Source organism: Manihot esculenta, chromosome 5, assembly GCF_001659605.2.
Source record: "Manihot esculenta cultivar AM560-2 chromosome 5, M.esculenta_v8, whole genome shotgun sequence".
In the NCBI taxonomy this organism is placed as follows: Eukaryota; Viridiplantae; Streptophyta; class Magnoliopsida; order Malpighiales; family Euphorbiaceae; genus Manihot; species Manihot esculenta.
This window is the reverse complement of record NC_035165.2, coordinates 18,187,350-18,210,297: the sequence shown is the minus strand read 5'-3', so window position 1 is coordinate 18,210,297 and position 22,948 is coordinate 18,187,350. Positions and strand designations below refer to the sequence as shown.

At 31.2% G+C, this 22,948-nt stretch overlaps 1 protein-coding gene and 1 pseudogene across 1 annotated transcript; both read right to left on the bottom strand.

Moving 5' to 3' along the window:
• LOC122723693 overlaps positions 1-5,094 on the bottom strand; it is a 54,390-nt pseudogene extending 49,296 nt beyond the window's left edge.
• Positions 5,095-15,363: 10,269 nt separating this feature from the next.
• Positions 15,364-18,615, bottom strand: LOC110615156 ((+)-neomenthol dehydrogenase). Its single transcript, XM_021756879.2, has 4 exons — positions 18,445-18,615; positions 18,109-18,373; positions 16,341-16,523; positions 15,364-15,857 (listed from the first exon to the last, which is right to left on the bottom strand). Exons 1-4 carry the CDS (start codon positions 18,495-18,497, stop codon positions 15,465-15,467), a joined length of 894 nt encoding a protein of 297 aa, XP_021612571.1. The 5' UTR covers positions 18,498-18,615; the 3' UTR covers positions 15,364-15,464.
• Positions 18,616-22,948: the final 4,333 nt, after the last annotated feature.

Below are 22,948 nucleotides of genomic sequence, written 5' to 3'. Positions count from 1 at the left end.
TTTTGTTGATTCCAAAGAAAGATAGAACAATGCGCGTATGTGTGTTGATTGTCGTGCGATCAACAAAATCACTGTAAAGTATCGCCATTCTAGGTGAAGAGTGGAAAACTACCTTTAAGACTAAATATGGTTTATATGAATAGTTAGTGATGCCTTTTGGCTTAACTAGTGCACCTAGCACATTTATGAGATTAACAGTTATTTTTAGCATGATTATCTAATTAAGTTTGTGGTTGTGTGTTTTGATGATATATTGATTTATAGCCGAAACATGGATGATCATATTAGGCATGTTGAACTTGTTCTACAAAAGTTGCATGAACATGAATTGTATGCTAATCTTAGAAAATGCACATTTTGTACTGATAATGTCATTTTCCTAGGATTTGATGTTAGTTCTCGTGGAGTTGAGATAGATACTGAAAAGGTTAAGGCTATCCAAGAATGGCCTACATCTAAGATCCTTTCATGGATTAACAAGCTTCTATAGGAGGTTTGTTAGAGATTTTTGCACTATTGTTGCACCTCCAAATGAGATTATTAAAAAGGTTGCTGGGTTTAAATGGCGTAAAGAATATGAACTTGCATTTAACATGTTAAAAGAAAAATTTACTGTTGCTCCTGTTTTAAGGTTACCTGATTTTTCTAAAACCTTTGGAATCGAATTTGATGCTTTTGGGATTGACATTGGTGCTGTTCTTTTGCAGAAAGGCCGACCCATAGCATATTTCAGTGAGAAGCTAGGTGGCACACATTTAAACTATTCCACCTATAACAAAGATATCTATGCACTATATAGGGCTCTTGAAGTTTGAGAATACTAATTGCTGCCTAATGAGTTCATGAATTCATACTGACCATCAGTCTCTCAAACACCTGAAAGGACAAGGTAAGTTGAACAAGCGGCATGGTAAGTGTGTTGAGTATCTCGAAATCTTTTCTTATGTGATTAAATACAAGCAAGGTAACGAGAATGTGGTTGCTAAAGCATTATCTAGACGTTATGCATTGACTTTCATGCTTAGTTCTAAATTGCTAGGGTTTGAGCATTTGAAAGATATGTATAAGAATGATATTGATTTTTCTGATGTATTTAAAGCATGTGAACATAGGGCGTTTAAAAAGTTTTATTTGCATGATGGGTTTCTTTTTAGAGGAAAACAAATATGCATATCCAATTGTTCATTGCGTGAGTTGCTTGTTAGAGAATCGCATTCAGGAGAGTTAATGGGACATTTTGGTGTGCAAAAGACTTATAGACATGTTGAATGAACACTTTTGTTGGCCTAATATGCGAAAATATGTACATAAAATTTGTGCTCAATGCTTTGCATGTAAACAGGCTAATTCTAAGTCCTTGCCACATGAATTGTATACTCCTTTGCCTGTACCTACTGAACCTTGAACTGAAATATCTATGGATTTTGTGATAGGTTTACATAGGACAAAAAGAGGTAGAGATTCAGTGTTTGTTGTTGTAGATCGCTTTAGTAAGATGGCACATTTTATTCAATGTCATAAAACTGATGATCCAATGAAAATAGCTGATTTGTTTTTCAGGCAAGTAGTACGTTTGCATGGTATACCTATGACTATTGTTTCTGATAGATATTCTAAGTTCCTTAGTCATTTTTGACATGTTTTGTGGGGGAAATTGGGTACTAAGCTTTTATTTTTTATTACTTGTCATCCATAAACAGATGGCCAAACTGAAGTTGTTAATAGGATTTTAGGAACTATGTTTCGTGCTATTATGGGTAGGAATTTGAAAACTTGGAAAGAATATTTGCCATATGTTGAATTTGCTTATAATCGCGCTGTCCATTCTTCTACTAGTTATTCACCTTTTGAGATTGTGTATGGTTTTAATCCATTAATTGTATTAGATTTAATGCCTTTGCCTTCGAACGAGTTGTCTAATTTAGATGGAAAAGCGAAGGTTGAAATGGTTAAATCAATACACATGAAAGCGCATGACGCGGAACCCTATGGCACAAGCCTCAAACCCACACGCACAAGTAGATATGAAATCCAAAGATTTGATAAACCCACTGACGCGGAACCCTATGGCACAAGCCTCAAACCCACACGCACAAGTAGATACGGAATCCAAAGATCTGATAAACCCACCTCCTATGGCACCCCAAACTTAGAGAAGCTGAAACACCAATGATCGAAGGATTTAGATGAGAATCCGACAAACGCCACAACGAATAGTTGATAAGTTATCCAAGATTCCTGGTGCAATTGATGAAAGCAAATCCTCACTCTCACTCAAAGCAATACACGCCAAAGGCATGAAAGAAATTCTGAAAAGTTTGATTAAAAGCTCCCTCTTACAATTGTTTCTTATCCTTATATAGTAAGGAGAAAAACAAATAAAACCCTAAGACACTCTTCTTGGGCCTGACTTAAACACATAAGACCCAAGTTTAATCACACACTAAAATAACACATAGGTATTAAAATATAAGCCCACAACATGGCCCAACACTCTAAAACTTAAAAGATAAAATATGGCCAGAATACAAGTCCAAACAAAACTAAAATAAAACAAGTGTTTAAATAATAAAACTAGCAAGCCCATCATAACAAAGTTGAATCTTCACAAAAGCCTTACTTGATCTTCACTTTAGGCTTTCCTTTATGTAGTTTTAGCCCATAGGTTTGATTAGGCTCCCTCAGCCTATGATTGCAAGTGTTGCACCAAATCTGACCCATATGAATTAAAGCACGCCCCAAATATATATGGATTATATGAATATGATTTTGAACTACTCTTGGATCCATTGGAATGATATAAGTTTGCTCCACACCATTGTTAGAAATTTGTCCTATTGGATCCGTATCATTCCCTCTTTCTTTAGAAAAGATTCGTCCTCGAATCTTGCTGATATTTATGTCAAGAAGGAAAGCTTTAGGCACCCATGTATCTTCAAAGACCTCCTTTTGAATAGGTGGAAATAGTATAAAACTTTCATCATGGATGTTTTCATCAACAACCTGCACATCAAGAACAAATGAACTAGACATAAAAATATTAGTCATAGAAAGATCATGTGGATGTGACCCATTCTCCTCTACAACTTCCAAAACAGTCTTATTCATCTCCTCCACCTCATCAATCATGTGCTCCCCATGTCCACCATCATTCACAACCTCTTCTATAAGCTCATTAATGGAATCTTCAAGAACAACTACATTAGATGCATGCATTACAACTTCCTCTTCAATTTGAATCTCTATGGAAGTTGGCATTGGAACTTTAGCCTCTTCTTTCTCCTTTTCTTTCTCCATCTTCCCTCCTTGAACTAGTCTTGATTCTTTTCCAGCCTCGTTACCCTCAAACTCACTCTTTTCTCTCATTTTTTCCACAGAACTCAAGCTCTCACTCACCTTTGTAGCCAAGGCCGAAGCCTCCCTCGCCCTCTCCAGCATCTTTATTTGATCAGCATATACCTCTTGAGGTGATAAAGGAGCGAGTATAACCTTCTGTCCTTCATGAGTGAAGGAGTATTTGTTATTGAACCCATCATGTTGCACCTTTCTATTATATTGCCACGGTCTACCTAACAACATATGGCTTGCCTGCATAGGTACCACATCACACAAAATCTCATCCTTGTACCTACCAATGGAAAATGGTATAACCACCTGGCGTGTAACCTTAACCTCACCACAATCATTCAACCATTGCAATCTGTATGGCTTAGGATGTTTAATAGAAGCCAAGCCCAATTTCTCCACCATATATACACTAGCCACATGTGTGCAACTACCCCCATCAATAATGAGAGTACACACTTTCCCATTAACCAAACACCTAGTGTGAAATATGTTTTCCCGTTGTTCTAGACTTTCTTCCTTAACCTGGATATTCAAAGCACGCCTAGCAACAAGCATCTCACCACGTTCAGCAAGCAACACATTATCAACAAACACATCCGAATCATCACAGTCATTATGAGCATCAATCAATTCAGTCATATTAGCATCTATCTCATCATCACTATGATCAGAATCAGACACTACACCCCCATCAGCAGTTGCTATCATAACTCTTTTATTAGGACATTGAGATGCAATATGTCCTTTTCCCAAACATTTAAAACATTTTATCTCTCTAGTAGGGTTAGAAGAGTTAGAAGTACCTGACTGTTCCTTGTTATTCCCTTGAGAAGGTCCTTTGTTAGTGGCCACCGAATCTTTGCCCCCTTGGATTGGGCTTTTATAATCTTTCTTTTCTCCACTTCTATAGCCTGGAAATCCACCACCACTGTTTGAGGACTTGTATGTGAGTTTAAGATTATTTCTGCCCTTGTGTCGCCTTTCTATTTTCATTGCTTTATCAACCATATCCTCCATGGTATTGTATTGGTACATGTCAAGTTCTTCAGCAATGTAGTGGTTAAGGCCACCTAGAAACCTGGACATCAACATTTGCTCATCCTCCTCAATATGAGCCCTAGCCATCATCATCTCCATCTCCTTGTGGTATTCTTCCACACTCTTTCCTCCTTGCACCAGTCTTGCCAACCTGTTGTACAAATCCCTATAATAGTGCGAAGGAATAAATCTTTGGCGCATCAACTCCTTCAAGTAGTCCCATGGTGGAACTGCCCTTAAGCCCTTATTCCTCCTAGTGGATTTCAATTGATCCCACCAGAAAGAGGCATAACCCGTGAACTCAACGGCGGCAATATGAGACTTCTTCTCCTCGGTATAGTTATGACACTCAAAGATTTGCTCAGTTTTTCTCTCCCATTCAATGTATTCTTCAGCATTGTTATTCCCTTTAAATTCAGGAACTTTCATCTTTATGGAGCTCAAGTCACCGTCAATTGTGTTGGTTTGGTATGTCTCAGTGTCATCATCATTTCTGCCAAGCCTAGCATCTCCACCTCTATTCCACCCTACGCCTGTTCTATTACCTCCATGAACTTCTCCTCTCCCCCTCCCTTGTCCGACATTATCTTCTGTATCATCAACTTCACCTCGAACTTGAGGTTCTCGGACTTGTGGTCTATCGGGGTTAAGAATTCGATGAGCCATTCTCGTAGAAGTAGAAGCCTGTGAGACTTTCAAACTCTCCATACTTACGGTCATCCTCTCAAGAGCCCTACTGAGCCTTTGTAACTCACCACTGACTGACTTCTTAAAGATCTCATAATCGTTACCCATGTCCGATTCACTTTCACCAGTACTATCCACCACATTTTTGTCTTTACTCATCCTACCTTAAATCAACAAAGAACAAAGAAACTAGCAAATGTTGTGTTAGAAAAGAAAGCACTCAAGTGTCTGCACACTTACCACTCTTTTGCTGATTCTTCAATTGCACTTCAGAAATAAGGTCAACAAACTAACCACAAGGTGCGTTTAATGAAACAAAGAAAAAAACCTAAGGAAAGAAGGAAGCGCACAAAAACTAGAAAGAAGACACTGACAATTTGGAAAGTAACACCAGAACTAGGTGGTGTGCTACTTGAAAATATCACCTAGAGTATAGACACAAGCAAATAATACTCCAGCAATGTCAAGGAAATAAAAGCAAGCTTAAACCAAAAAAGGAAACTTAGAATTCAAATAAAAACGAATCTGGAAAATTTTGAATTTAATTCACTTCAAAGCAAATTAAATATGGATCTAATTAAATCTACCCAAAAAGGAAAGTATCAAAACACTGCAAATAGAATCAGAAAAAAACAAATGTAAATTTCTGTCAGATCAGAGACATGGACGAAAATTCTGGTGTTAAAAGAAGGGATTGACATCAAATCAATGTAGATGCAATTGCCTTAAATGTGCACTTTAGGCAATAGGCAGAATTTCTTTTATCTGATAATCTGGATTCAACCCAATTCAAAATTCAAAATTCAAAATTAATTCCTATAATTTACTGCAATCAATTGAAATAGGTAAGGCAATATGGACGAAAAAAGAAGTATATCACAATTTCGGCCAGATCAAGATAAATAAGGCAAAGGCGATTTTTTTTTTTTTTTTTTGGATTTCATTTTTTTTTTTTAGATTAATAATCAAGAAGGTGCAGCCATGGATACAAAAGCTTTCACCGAAATCAACAAGAAAGACAAAGGAAAACTCAAAAACCCTAGATCCTAAGATAAATAAGAATTTACCTCACTTTTGGCTCTGATAGCAACTGACGCGGAACCCTATGGCACAAGCCTCAAACCCACACGCACAAGTAGATACGGAATCCAAAGATCTGATAAACCCACCTCCTATGGCACCCCAAACTTAGAGAAGCTGAAACACCAATGATCGAAGGATTTAGATGAGAATCCGACAAACGCCACAACGAATAGTTGATAAGTTATCCAAGATTCCTGGTGCAATTGATGAAAGCAAATCCTCACTCTCACTCAAAGCAATACACGCCAAAGGCATGAAAGAAATTCTGAAAAGTTTGATTAAAAGCTCCCTCTTACAATTGTTTCTTATCCTTATATAGTAAGGAGAAAAACAAATAAAACCCTAAGACACTCTTCTTGGGCCTGACTTAAACACATAAGACCCAAGTTTAATCACACACTAAAATAACACATAGGTATTAAAATATAAGCCCACAACATGGCCCAACACTCTAAAACTTAAAAGATAAAATATGGCCAGAATACAAGCCCAAACAAAACTAAAATAAAACAAGTGTTTAAATAATAAAACTAGCAAGCCCATCATAACAAAGCTGATAGGTTTGATTAGGCCACCTCCTATGGCACCCCAAACTTAGAGAAGCTGAAACACCAATGATCGAAGTATTTAGATGAGAATCTGACAAACACCACAACGAATAGTTTATAAGTTAGCCAAGATTCCTGGTGCAATTCATGAAAGCAAATCCTCACTCTCACTCAAAGCAATACACGCCAAAGGCATGAAAAGAATTCTGAAATTTTGATTAAAAGCTACCTCTTACAATTGTTTCTTATCCTTATATAGTAAGGAGAAAAATAAATAAAACCCTAAGACACTGTTCTTGGACCTGACTTAAACACATAAGGCCCAAGCCCAATCACACACTAAAATAACACATAAGTATTAAAATATAAGCCCAAAATATGGCCCAACACTCTAAAACATAAAAGATAAAGTATGGCCAGAATACAAGCCCAAACAAAGCTAAAATAAAACAAGTGTTAAATAATAAAAATATAGCAAGCCCATCATAACAAAGCTGAATCTTCTCAAAAGCCTTACTTGATCTTCACCTTAGGCTTCCCTTAGTGTAGTTTTAACCCATAGGTTTGATTAGGCTCCCTAAGCCTATGATTGCAAGTGTTGCACCAAATCTGTCCCATATGAGTTGAAGCACGCCCCAAATATATATGGATCATATGAATATGATTTTGAACTCCTTTTAGATCCATTTGAATGACATAAGTTTGCTACACACCATTATTAGAAATTTGCCCTATTAGATCCGTATCAGCGCATGCGCATATACAGGATGTATGAGAAACAGGCCAATAAGGGTCGCAAGAAAGTTATATTCAGACCAGGTGATTGGATTTGGATCCATATGCGAATAGAAAGGTTTTCGAATCAAAGGAATTCAAAACTTGATGCACGAGGGGATGGACCATATCAATTGCTGGAACGAATCAATGACAATGCATACCTAATTGATCTGCCCGGTGATTTTTGTGTAAGTGTTACCTTTAATGTTTCTGATTATTCTCTTTTTGATTTTGGTACAGATTCGAGGACGAATCATTTCCTAGAGGGAGGGGATGATATAAGCACAACCAACAACACCAAAAATGATGAACTAGCATTACCTCAAGGATCAATTACAAGGTTGAGATCCAAGAGGTTGAAGGAAGCACTTCAAGGATTCATAAAGAGATATGTTGAAGCTTTGCAAGTTTATTTTAAAGTTGAAGAACAATCTGACCATTCGAAGTCAATTAGGCCGAATATGTCCTTATTGACGGTTCAAATTTTGTATTTGCATTAACAGATTCCTTATCACTAATTCAGTAGTGGATAGTTATTTAGTAGTGGGTAGTTATCCAGTAATTGATAGTGACATAGATCATGGATCCATGCATAGTAGTGGTAAAAGGAGAGCTGAGTGAGAAGAGTGAAAATTTCAATAAGTCTTCCTTTTATTATAAAGAGAGAGAGAGTTCAAGAAAGTATACTTAGGAAAAAGAGCTGTGATTATGTTACGTTTTGGTTCCAATGTTATGATTGAGACTAACCGTACTGATGAATTGCCTAGTTCTTTTTCTAAATTGTTGCAGGATTTTGCGGAGATATTTCCTGAGGAGGTGCCATCTGGGTTGCCGCCCATGAGGGGAATAGAACATCATATCGATTTTGTTCCTAGAGCTCAGATTCCAAACCGTCCAGCTTATCGAAGTAATCCTGAGGAGACGAAGGAATCGCAAAAGCAAGTTGATGAGTTGATAGCTAAAAGACATATCAGGGAGAGCTTCAGTCCATGTGTTGTACCTAATTTGTTGGTTCCAAAAAAAGATGGAACAATGCGCATGTGTGTTGATTGTCGTGCAATCAACAAAATCACTGTAAAGTATCGACATCCTATTCCTAGATTAGATGATATGCTTAAAGAATTATGTGGTACTATTTTCTTTACCAAAATTGATTTGAAAAGCGGTTATCATCAAATTAGGATGAAGCTAGGAGATGAGTGGAAAACTGCCTTTAAGACTAAGTATGGTTTATATGAATGGTTAGTGATGCTTTTTAGCTTAACTAATGCACCTAGCACATTTATGAGATTAATGAACCATGTGTTTGCGTGATTACCTAGGTAAGTTTGTGGTTGTGTATTTTGATAATATATTGATTTATAGCTAAAACTTAGATGATCATATTAGGCATGTTGAACTTGTTCTACAAAAGTTGCGTGAACACGAATTGTATGCTAATCTTAGAAAATGCACATTTTATACTGATAGTGTCATATTCCTAGCATTTGTTGTTAGTTCACGTGGAGTTGAGATAGATACTGAAAAGGTTAAGGCTATCCAAGAATGCCCTACACCTAGGAATGGTAATGAGGTGAGATCCTTTTATGGATTAGCAAGCTTCTATAGGAGGTTTGTTAGAGATTTTTGCACTATTGTTGCACCTCTAAATGAGATTATTAAAAAGACTGTTGGGTTTAAATGAGGTAAAGAACAGGAACTTGCATTTAACACATTAAAAGAAAAACTTATTGCTGCTCCTGTTTTAAGGTTACCTGATTTTTCTAAAACTTTTGAAATCGAATGTGATGTTTTTAAGATTGGTATTGGTGTTGTTCTTATATCCATAGCATATTTCAGTGAGAAGCTAGGTGGCGCACATTTGAACTATTCCACCTATGACAAAGAGTTCTATGCACTGATTAGGGCTCTTGAAGTTTGGGAACACTACTTGTTGCCTAATGAGTTCGTGATTCATACCGACAATCAGTCTCTCAAACACCTGAAGCGACAAGATAAGTTGAACAAGCGGCATGGTACGTGGGTTGAGTATCTCGAAATCTTTTCTTATGTGATTAAATACAAGCAAGGTAAAGAGAATATGGTTGCTGATGCATAGTCTAGACATTATGCATTGACTTCCGTACTTAATTATAAGTTGTTAGGGTTTGAGCATTTGAAAGATATGTATGAGAATGATACTGATTTTTCTGATGTATTTAAAGCATATAAACATGGGGCATTTAACAAGTTTTATTTGTATGATGGTTTTCTTTTTAGGGGGAAACAAATATGCATACCCGACTGTTCATTGCATGAGTTGCTTGTTAGAGAATCACATTCAAGAGAGTTAATGGGACATTTTGGTGTCCAAAAGACTTTAGACATGTTGAATGAATACTTTTATTGGCCTAATATGCGAAAATATGTAGAGACAATTTGTGCTCAATGCTTTGCATGTAAACAGGCTAATTCTAAGTCCTTGCCACATGGATTGTATACTCCTTTGCCTGTACCTACTGAACCTTGGACTGAAATATCTATGGATTTTGTGATAGGTTTACATAGATCAAAAAGAGGTAGAGATTTAGTGTTTGTTGTTGTAGATTGCTTTAGTAAGATGACAGATTTTATTCCATGTCATAAAACTGATGATGCAACAAACATAGCTGATTTGTTTTTCAGGGAAGTAGTACGTTTGCATGGTATACCTTTGCCTATTGTTTCTGATAGAGATTCTAAGTTCCTTAGTCATTTCTGACGTGATTTGTAGAGGAAATTGGGTACTAAATTTTTATTTTTTATTACTTGTCAACCACAAACAGATGGCCAAATTGAAGTTGTTAATAGGACTTTAGGAACTATGCTTCGTGCTATTGTGGGTAGGAACTTGAAAACTTGGAAAGAATATTTGCCATATGTTGAATTTGCTTATAATCGCGCTGTCCATTCTTCTACTAGTTATTCACCTTTTGAGATTGTGTATGGTTTTAATCAATTAACTGTATTAAATTTAATGCCTTTACCTTTGAACGAGTTGTCCAATTTAGATGGAAAAACGAAGGCTGAAATGGTTAAATTAATACACGTGAAAGCACGTGAGCATATTGAGAAGCGTAACAGGATGTATGAGAAACAGGCCAATAAGGGTCACAAGAAAGTTGTATTCAGATCAGGTGATTAGGTTTGGATCCATATGCGAATGGAAAGGTTTCTGAATCAAAGAAAATTAAAACTTAATGCACGAGAGGATGGACTATATCAAGTGCTGAAACGGATCAATGATAATATATACATAATTGATATGCCTGGTGAATTTGGTGTAAGTGCTACCTTTAATGTTTTTTATTTCTCCTATTTTATTTTTGTACAGATTCGAGGATGAATCTTTTTCAAGAGGGAGGGGATGATATAAGTACAACCAAAAACACCAAAAATGATGAGCTAGCATTGCCTTAAGGACTAATTACAAGGTTGAGATCCAAGAGGTTGAAGGAAGCACTTCAAGGATTCATGAAGGGATATGTTGAAGCTTTGCAAGTTTATTTCGAAGTTGAAGAACAATCTGACCATTTGAAGTCAATTATACTGAATGTGTCCTTATTGATGGTTTAAATTTTGTATTAGCATTAACAGATTCTCTATCACTAATTCAGTAGTGGGTAGTTATCCAGTAATGGATAGTGGCATAGATCATGGATCCATGCATAGTAGTGGATAGTGGTATAGATCATGGGTTCATACATAGTAGTGGGAAGTGGCAAAAATCATGGGTTTTTATTAGATCATGGGTCTTTATTTAATTTTTTACTTATTTATTTATTTATTTTTAATTAGGCGAGGCTGCCCTAGGGTATATAAAACATTACTTTTTCCATATTTTAGATAGATTTATTAATTATTCAATACAATTGCTTTACGCAATTCTTTTTTGAGAGTTTAGAAGAGATTTTGGTTCTTGACATTGCATCATGAATAAGGTTTGATACTAACTTCTATAATTCTTATTCTTGCTGCTCTTAAAATCAATCAGTTATAAGTGTTTTTAACTGCATGTTAATTAAGGGTATGGGACAGATTTGGTGCAACACTTGCAATTATCTTGATTGACTTGCTATATTTTATTATTTAAACACTTGTTTTATTTTGACTTTGTTTAGGCTTGTATTATGTCCATATTTTATTTTTAAGTTTTAGAGTGTTGGACCATGTTTTAGGCTTATGTTTTAATACTTATGAGTTTAATGTGTTATTTTGGTGTGTAATTGGGTTTAAACCTTATGTGTAGTTTGGCCAAGGTTAAGAAAAGTGTATTAGGGTTTTAATTTTCTCCTTACTATATAAGGATAAGGAACACTTGTAAGAGTAAACTTTTGAATCAAAATTTTCAGAATCATCTTCATGCCTTTGGCATGTACTGCTTTGAGTGAGGCTGAGGATTTGCTTTCATCAATTACATCAAGAATCTTGACTAACTTATCAACTATTTGTTGTGGCATTTATTAGATTCTCATTCAAATCCTTCGATCATTGGTGTTTCAGCTTCTCTAAGTGTAGAGTACCATAGCAGGTGGTGATATGAGCAAGGAAATAATACGATGGTTCAAAGATTTAAAATGGGAAATTCCAAATCATGACAAATCAAGTTACCATCACTTAATTCAAGGGTTACGAGATGAGAATTATATTTGGGAAGCATAGGAGACTAAGAAAACAAGTCACTCTCTTCACCACATGTGGACGCACAACACAATTTCAGATTGCGTAATGCATGTATGGCCAAATTGCATTTAGGCCAGTTTTATTACTTTGGTATTTTAGTATTTTGTGAAATTTATTTTAAATTAATTTGGCCTATATTAAAAGCCAAATTCGTGCAGCCCATTTAAAAAGCAGATTTCTCCAAGAAAATTTAAGAAAATAATCTTTAATATATTTCAGGTTTGATTATTTCACTAGATACTTTTCCTATATTGTAATTACATCTTCCTATAATAGAATTAGGGTTTTGAAGGCTATAAAAACACCCTTAAGGTGGCAGCCACAAAAGCCAATGAATAAATATGATATTTTGAATAATATTTTGGTTCTTCTCTATTATTTATCAAATAATCAAGGTTTAACCTTGTGACGTTCTCATATGGATCTCCTTCATGCTTAATTAACTTATTAAGAATTTTTTGTGGCATTCTTGAAGCTAGAATAGCTTGATTACCTATGTTTCGAATCACATTAGTTTGTTAGGAGTGTAGTAGAGCAACATTTACTTAATTATCTATATTTCTAATCATATTGGTTGGTTAGGGGTGTAGTAGAGCAACATTTACGCAACATTTACTTGATTATCTATGTTTCTAATCACATTGGTTGGTTAGGGGTGTGGTAGAGCAACTTTCGCTCCATTATCTATGCTTCTAATCACATTCGCTGGTTAGGGGTATAGTAGAGCAACCTTTTGGAAGATATCTTTACTTTGTTTTTTTTATCAAGTTGTGTGATGAGATTTTTTATCACATGTTACTCTTAGGTTCTGCATCAGTAATGATATGAGCAAGGAAATAATACAATACTTCAAAGATTTAAAATGTGAAACTCTAAATCATGACAAATCAAGTTACCATCGCTAATGTAAGGGTTACGAGATGAGAATTATATTTGGGAAGTATAGGAGAATAAAGAAATAAGTTACTTTCTTCAACACATGTGGACGCACAACACAATTTCAGATCGTGTAATGCGTGTATGGCCAAATTGCATTTAGGTCAGTTTTATTAATTTGGTATTTTAGTATTTTGTGGGATTTATTTTAAACACAATTTCAGATCGCGTAATGCATATATGGCCAAATTGCATTTAGGCCAGTTTTATTATTTTGGTATTTTAGTATTTTGTGAAATTTGTTTTAAATTAATTTAACCTATATTAGAAGCCAAATTCGTGCATCCCATTTAGGAAGGAGATTTCTCCAAGATAATTTAGGAAAATAATCTTTAATGTAATCTAGATTTGACTAGATACTCTTCCTATATTATAATTACACCTTCCTACAATAGAATTATGGTTTTGAAGGCTATAAAAATACCCTTAAGGTGACAGCCACAGAAGCCAATGAATAAAGATAATGTTTTGATTCTTCTACATTATTTTGCAACTTATCAAGGTTTAACCTTGTGATGTTCTAATATGGATCTCCTTCATACTTAGTTAATTTATCAAGAATTTCTTGTGGCATTCTCGAAACTGGAATAATTTGAGTATCTATGTTTCTAATCACATTGGTTAGTTAGGGGTGTAGTAGAGCAACTTTCGCTTGATTATCTATGTTTTTAATCATATTGGTTGGTTAGGGGTGTAGTAGAACAACCTTTGGAAGATATCTTTGCTTTGTTTTTTTATCAAGTTGTGTGACGGGATTTTTTATCATATGTTAGTCCTGGGTTCCGCATTTATCAAATCTTTGGATTCCTTATCAAATCTTTGGATTCCATATCTACTCGTATGTGTGGGTTTGCAACTTGTCTCATAAGGTTTTATGTCAATAAGTTTGTCTACTAAGGACATATTTAATATTTTTCAACCCAAAATGGTTACTCGTAAGTTTTACACGCAAAACATTTGTGCAAGTGCGTAAAATGACAATAAATGTTTACCTTTATAAAAGTCGGTCACGGAGCTTTGGAACAAGTTTATCAATTAAGGACATATTTGATATTTTTCAATTTCAAAATTGCAAGTTTTTACGCGTAAATCATTTGTTTAAGTGTGCAAAATGACGATAATTATTTACTTTTATAAAAGTAGATTGTGCAGCCTTGGGAAGAACTTTGTCGACTAAGGACATATTTGATTTTTCTTAACCCTAAAGTGGTCATTTGAAAGATTTTACGCGCAAATATTTTATGAAATTGCTTCAAAATGACCGATAAATATTTATTTATACAAATGTGGGTTCCGAGCTTCGAACAAGTTAACTAACTAAGGATATATTTACTATTTCCCAACTCAAAAATGGTTTCTCGCTACTTTCTATGTGCAAATAATTTGTTTAAGTACTTGAAATGACATAAATATTTGTTTTTATAAAAGTGGGTTCCGGATCTCCAAAAAAAGTTTGCCAACTAAGGACATTTGATATCCTCAACCTCAAAATAGTCACTCACAAGATTATACACGTAAAATATTTATCAAAGTGTTTGAAATGACAATAAATGTTTACATTTACAAAAGTGGGTTCTAATATTTCAAAACAAATTTGCCAATGAATGACAAATTTGATATTTTTCAACTCCAAAATAGTTACTTATAAGTTTTTACGCGCTGATTTGTGAAAGTGTCTGAAGTGATAATAAATATCTACCTTTACAAAAGTGGGTTTTAGAGTTCCAAAATAAATTTGTCAACTAAGAATAATATCGATGTTTCCTAACCTAAAATGATCACACGCAAGTTTTTACATATAAATCATTTGTGAAAGTATCCGAAATGACAATAAATATTTACGTTTATAAAAATGGATCACAGAGCTCCGAAATATTTTTATCAACGAAGGGCAATTTCCTCTAATTACTGTGATGTGTGTTGTCAAAATCCGATATTTTTTGAAAAGATGCAACCAATGTGAAAGGTATCTCCCTCACTGGGTCGCTAATGACTTGTAAAATTGATATTCATTCCCAGCACTCACATGTCAAAACAAAAAGCAATTAAATTTTTTTAAAAAAAATTTTAAAAAAGTTAAATAGAAAATCAAGTCTTTTCTCCTTTATTTAGAAATTTTGAATTTAAACTAAAAGTATTAAGTAATTTTAGAAATTGAGAGAACCCTTTAATTCGCTAATGAGCTTGTTCAATGCAAATTTGAATTTTAATCGAGTTAATAAATTTAAAATATTAAATGAGATAAAACCGTAAGTGCTTATTAAAATTAATTACCATTAACGAATCATGGCAATAATATATTACATACCTATCTCATTTAAAATAAATAACTAGTCTTATTAATTCTTACAATTTAGAAACAATGCCAGGCCTAAACCCCATATAAAATTTGCCAGTCGGTAGCTCATGCGGCGGAAGCAAGGCTAGCCTAGCACCAACTTCTGCTGCTTCAGCGGCGGTGTGGGTGCCTTTACCTCGAGTCATAGACGTCTGAGTGAAGCCAGGGCAGAAACAATTTACACATAGTCCACGATCTTTATATCGTCTAGCCAAAACCCTAGAGTATGCATTGATTGCCAGCTTTGACACTGCGTAATCCGTCCATATCTCCGGCCAGCCCTGGCTCTTCCACGTCCCTTTCTTCACACTTTCAAGAAACATATTTACCATCTCTTCAATATGCTCTTCAGATAAGTTTTCGCTTAGCAACATCTTTTTAATTCTAGGGTTTTTCATCTTCTGCATTAATAAATATGTAAAATTAATTAAAGGTATATAATAGCGTATCCGTCCCACGATAACTTTCATTCTAAAGATTTTTTTTTTCTCTCTATTTCTGTCACTTTTATAATTTCAAAGTAATATTAATTTTATTTTTCATATATAATATTATTAATTTTTAAATTATTTAATAATAATATATAAAAAAGTATAGTTATCTGAAGAATATTTTAAATAAACTATTATAATTTTTTAAAAAAATTAAAATCATTAATTGTTGTTACTAATTTAGGTAAATAAACCTGAAAAGAAATGTTAGTAATAGTTGTTTTTTAAGTGATTATTTAACATTCTACATTCTATTAAATAAAAAATATTTATTAAATTAATAGGATGAAAAATGTTAAATAATTATTTAATTAAAAAGTGATTATCATTAGTATTTTTTAAATTTTAAGCCATATATTACGGGAGAGTAGTAAATAAATAATGGAGACTTACATTAATGGAGCCGAGTCTAGAGCTAACGTTAAGGATGCGGCTGGCAGAATTTGATCGACGAAACATTGGCAAGAGTGCCTGTATCAGCAACTTGGGACCATAGTAATTGGTTTTTATTACAGTCTCTGCATGCTCCACAGAGTTCTCATTGATCTCATTGAATGATACTGCAGCATTGTTCACCTGATAATTTTTCTCTTAAAAAAAATAATTAAACAATTTGCAACTAAAATCAAAATTTAAAAAAAAAAAAAAAATCAAAATCGTTGCTTTCTAACAAGTGGTACGTCTATTTTCAACAATAATTGAAAATAATATACATTCAGCGTCATGGATATGAAATATATAAATTACATAACTAACTGATTCTTTAGGTGTGGACAGTGGATCATGAGATGAAGATTTTGCATTTGAGTTCATATTCAGAGTTTGAATTTTGACTTGTTTGGATTTATTAGATTCAAGTTTATCTAATTTTTTTTATTAATTTCATGAACTTAAGCTTGACTCATCAAATTTAATCGATTAAATTATAAAAAAAAATATATTTTATCAATTATTATTTAAAATTCATTTAATGTGGTTAGACTACTTAATAATAATTAAGTTAATAATTATCACAATATTAATTAAATTATTACGATTATATAATTATATTATTTTATACTCTCTCTACCTTATAATTTTCTTCATTTTACTTTTTCACATATATATTAATTAAAAATAATTTTTTATCACCTTTCTAATTATATATAAATTAAAAATATTAAATTTTATTAAATATTAAAAAATATTTTACATACCTATTTTAAAAAATAACGATTAACATGAAAAATTATTTTAAAAATAAAATAAAATTATAATAATTAATTTATATATTAATATAATGTAAAAAAAATTAAACTGAACAATAACTTTTAAAAAAATATATAAAAAATTATAAAATAAAAGGAATAATAATAATAATAATAATAAAAGACATATTAAATGAGTTAGGCTCATGATTTATAATTATATAAATTAATTTTTCAAGCTTTTTAAGAAACTAGCTTGTTAATCTAAATAAATTAAATAATAAAAAGATTAAACTTAATTATTTATTAAAAATTAAAAAGTTTGTTTAAAAAATTTTTAAGTTAAATATAAACTCTACTCACTATAAATAGGCACCGCCCGTAAAGAATTCTTCTAAATTTTTATTTATTAGGTGGCCATCATTCAAGTCCTTTCATTTTGACTTAGCTTGTTCAAATGGTCATGGATGTCCTACGTATTGACTGAAATGTCATGCATTATTAATATTACTGTTATTAATTTTTAATATATAAAAATAATTATAATGAATTCAAAATTTCAAATGATTAAAGAAAATGATCAACACATCCATCGCATGTGAGACTTATATTAATAATATATTTTCCAGCTTACCATTAATTGGATGTTTACAGTTTATAAAAAAATAATTAATTATTTAAATTTATGTCTTATCCTTCCAATAATATTTGTTTTACTATTATTATAAATTTAAACATTATGCGTGCGATGACTTTTTAATTTAAAAAAAAAAAAGTAAAAAACGTAAGATAGACTTTTCGTGTAATTACTCTTATTATTACATCTAATATTTGATTTACTAATATATATATATATATGTGTGTGTGTGAGTATTATACACATTATCATATACGTGGATACGGGTCAAAGAATTGACTTTGCGGTTGGATGACGCAGTAGAATAATCCTAGAATAGCAAGCCAAGGAAACTTACAAGAATATCCAAGACTCCAAAATCCTTTTCAAACTGTGACGCGAAGCTTTTAATGGAAGCAGGATCCGAAACGTCAAGCCGATAGAAATGTACACGAACATCGCCTGGGCTATTTCTTAGCTCTTTAATGGCATTGTACCCTCTCTCTACATCTCTAGCAGTTAAGATCACAGTGACTCCCTTCTCTGCTAGTTGTCTCACCAACGAGAACCCAATCCCCTTGTTTCCTCCGGTTACTACCGCTACAGTATCCTTCGTCCACCATCTGTTTGAAAAATTGTTACACCCAAGAAAATAAAAAGAAGAAAAAATGAGACAAGTTCAGAATTTTGAAACCTGGCGGAGGAGAGGGGACAAGGGAGAAAAGGGTCATATTCTTTAACTTCCATTGTCGCAGAAGGTGATGAGAATTGAGGAGAAGAGAGCAATGGCGGTTGTTTTTCTTTTTGGGTATGCAAGGAATGAGAAGGAAGGTGTTAGTGTGGGTATATATAAAGCAATGATGAGATGGAATAAGGAACGCGAGGTGTCAATATTTTGGACTAAATTAAGGCCACCAGACGCAGAGTGGGCTGTGTGAAACGGAAAAGGATGGCTATTGGCAAAATTGGCCTACTCTTCCCAATTCCTGTTCAAACAATGAAACTTCCTTCTTTTTCTGTTGGCATTGGGTTGATTTGAATTTTCCATTTAACAATTGTTGAAACTTGTCTTCGATCAAAGGTTGATTTAGTGGTAAATTTTCAAAGTTGAGATCTTGACAAAGCACAGCCGTCCTGTATACTCTATTATATATTATTATTATTATAATATATGCTGAGGTGAATATTTATTGGGTTAATTTTTGAAATGGATTTTTGGAGGTAAATTATGAAAATAAAGTATCGGATTTGTTTAAGGAAACGAATTTTTTTAAAAGGATGCAAGTTTTTAATGTTTTAAAAACTTTAAAATTTATTTTTCTAACTTGATTTAGTACCTTGTAGATTCAGGTATGATAAAGTTTTCATTTTTTTATTTCCTTACCAATTTTAAAAAATATATGAAATGTCATTTTTTTAACCTAATAAATTTGAGAGGTTTTAATTCATTATCTTTCATATTTTACCTTACTAATTATAATATATTTCTTTACCAAGTTTTTTTTTCTTACAAATTTTATTTAATTTAAATAATGAAAATATAAATAAATAAATTTTAATTTATTAATACTGAAATCGCTTTTAAATTTGAATTTTTGTTCAGACTTATAGTTAAAAAAAAATAGTGTTTAGTTTATGTTCATTGAAATCCTTGTGCAACAGTTAAATAACGATCATTGGTTTATAAATTGGCAAACACTTTTCAATGTGGAAAGAAAAGAGGAAAGGGAATATTTAATCACCAAATTCTTGGAGCCAGTAAGAGGAAAGGGTATAATTAAGAAAAAATTACTATTTGGTTTGTGAAAAAATTTATTAATTGATTTTAAAAAATTTATTGATTAGTCATTATATTAATTTTAATTATTAAATATTATAAAATATTTAAAATATTTTAGATGTAGAAAAACAAATTAATAAAATTTTTATAAAATTAAAAAACTAATTAATAAATTCTTTCAAACCACAAAACTAATTATTAATCACTCTAATAAAAATATTTTTCTCTTTTTTTTTATTATTCTCTCGTCCAATAATTTTATTTATTTTATTTTTTCACATATATTAAAAAATATAATTTTTTTATTAATTTTCTTATTATATTCATTGTAAATACATCTCTCCCCTTTTTTTAATTAAACAATTAAAATGATTTTTTTCTTTAATTTTTTTATCTCTCATTTTTAAAAAAAAAAAATCTCACACGATTAAAATAAAAAAAATTCTCTATTTCCTTTTTTTAAAGAGAAACTATAGTATAAAGCGAAATAAAAAATTAATAAGATAAAAAAAATAAAAAAAGTTACAAAACAAATAAATATAGATAAATAGGAATTTAATATCACCATACTCTGATACTAACTGATGTGGAAGCAGGATCAACCTATGATCAAAAACCACAAACTAATACAGAAGCAGGATTAACATGTGATAAAAAATCCCGTCACACACCTTGACAAAAAACAAGATAAAAATATCTTCTAAAATGTTACTCTACTACACTCCTAACCAACCAATATGATTAGAAACATAGATAATTAAGTTACCATACCCCTAATCAACCAATATGATTAGAAATATAGATAATCAAGCGATTTCAGTTTCGAAAACGTCATAAGAAATTTCTGATAAGTTAACTAAGTATGAAGAATATACATATTAGAACGCCACAAGATTAAATCTTGATAAGTTGCTAAATAATGGAGAAAAACCAAATATTGTTCATAACATCATATTTATTCATTGGCTTCTTGTGACTACCACCTTAAAAATGTTTGCCTTCAAACCCTAATTCTATTGTAAGATGGTGTAATTACAATATAGAAAATATATTTAGTCAAATAATCAAATCTAGAAATTATTTTTCTTGAACAAATCTATTTCCTAAATGGGCTGCACGAATTTGGTTTCTAATATAAACTAAATTAATTTAAAACAAATCTCATAAAATACTAAAATATCAAAATAATAAAATTGGCCTAAATACAATTGACATGCATGCATTATGCGAACACAATGCATTCTGAAATTGTGTTGCACTTTCACATATATTGAAAAAAATGTGTCTTGTTTTCTTATTCTCCCATACTTTTCAAATATAGTTCTCATCTCGTAAGTTTTGAATTAAACGATAATAATTTGATTTGTCATGATTTAGTATTTCCCATTTCAAAATTTTAAAATATCGTATTATTTCCTTACTTATATCATATTCTCTCTCATTTCCATTTTTTCTTGTTTTCTATTTTCTTCACTTTATTTTATCATATAAATATATATATATGTATATATTTCAATTCAAAAAAATTATACTTTTAATAAATAATGGACATAAATTAAAAATTTATCTTCAATAATAATAATAATAATAATAATAATAATAATAATAATAATAATATAATTTTAAATATTACTGAATTAATAAAAATATTAATAACAAAAAATTTATTATTTTAATTAAAATAATATTTTTTACATTTTCTAAATTACCATTTAATAACGGATTACAATAGATTAATAAGTTACTAATAAATTTATCAATAGATTTTACTTTTATTAATAAATTTTCTAATGAATATTAATATATGTTTTTTTAAAAAGAAAAAATTTCTCTCAATTTATTAATAATAAACTTTTTATTAGTGGATCATAATTTATTTATCAATAGATTTATTAGATTATCAATAAAAAAATTTGTTAATAATTTAAAAAAATCTTATCGTGTAATTATTTATCATGCATTTTTTTAATTTAAAAGAAACAATTTTAAAAAAGAAATAAAAATTATGCTTAATTTTGAAAATTTTATTTAAATTTCTTTCTTGTCAAGTGGATGATTTTAGTACATATCAATTTTGTTCAAAAATGAATGAAAAATCGTCTAATTAAAAAAAGTTTGTGTAACCGAAATTTTTTTAACATGAGAGTATTATAATATCAAATTGATGATAATTAATTGAACTTAACATTCCTTGTCCTTACTTTTTGTTTCAATATAAGTAAACATATATGTTATGTTTTGTTTGTTAGCAAAAAGAGTGGAAAATTTTATTTTTCTTTAAATAATTTATATGTAAAAAAATATTTTTTAAAAAAAATTACTTATTTTTCACCATTTAAAACAAATACTATTAATAAGATATTACAATATCAAAACCTTATTAGGATTGAACTTTCAACAGTTATGTTATACACATCTATCTCATTATCCACACCACTGATTTTCATATTCGAATCCATCCAAATAGCTAGTCACATCAATTTTTATTTGAAGGAAATATAAAAACTTTGAAAAAGAAGGCATTGGCCATAATTGAATTTAAAAAATTTTCAAGTTTGACACTTTAATTTCTACCCCTACTAAAAAATTTCAAGTTTGCATGCTTGGAATCCACAATACAGTAAAGTGTCATGCTTCAAAAGATGAGGTAGTCAGTTTTTGAACCAAAACATTTATCAATTGTTCAATAATTTATTACTTAAAACTAAGGTTACCTTGTTGTTGTCCACTCTTTTCAGGCTTCATATGCCTCCTTCACCATAGCATAGGGGGACCTCTACCTCACTTTGTGTTTCTTTATCATTTCCTTCTCTGAACATTCTGCTATCAAACCTTTGCTTTAGATTTTTTTTTTTTTTTTTTTTTTTTACCATGCATGCTGTATTTAAAAGGAATAATTATTAGCAGTTTTTTTTATTATTATAAAATTTACTATTTTAATCACTCAATTAAAACATCTTAATTTTTTTACTTGCATGTCTCTTATATTTTAATTAGAAATATCATATTCAAACTTTAAATATAAAATACTTTCAAATCCTAAAAAACAACTCTTTATCTCCTTAATGGATCTGTCTAGTGTGATTCCATTTGAATAGGATAATATACACTAAAAAAAATCTTTAACTTTCTAATATTTTTATTAAAGATATTGTTAAACAATCTATTTTACTCTTGATTAAATGGACTAAATAGTATAAATATTTTAAATTACTAAAATTAAATACACTACTATATTTTAAGATTTTTACAATAATATTGTAATATTTGTTATAAAATTATTATATTACTATTGTTAAGACAATTAAAATTTTCACTATATATAGAATAATATATTTTAATAAATAATTTATTTATATTTAATAAAATTATAATTTTAATTACAGCTTTAGTTTATAATAGCAGAAATATAGTAGAT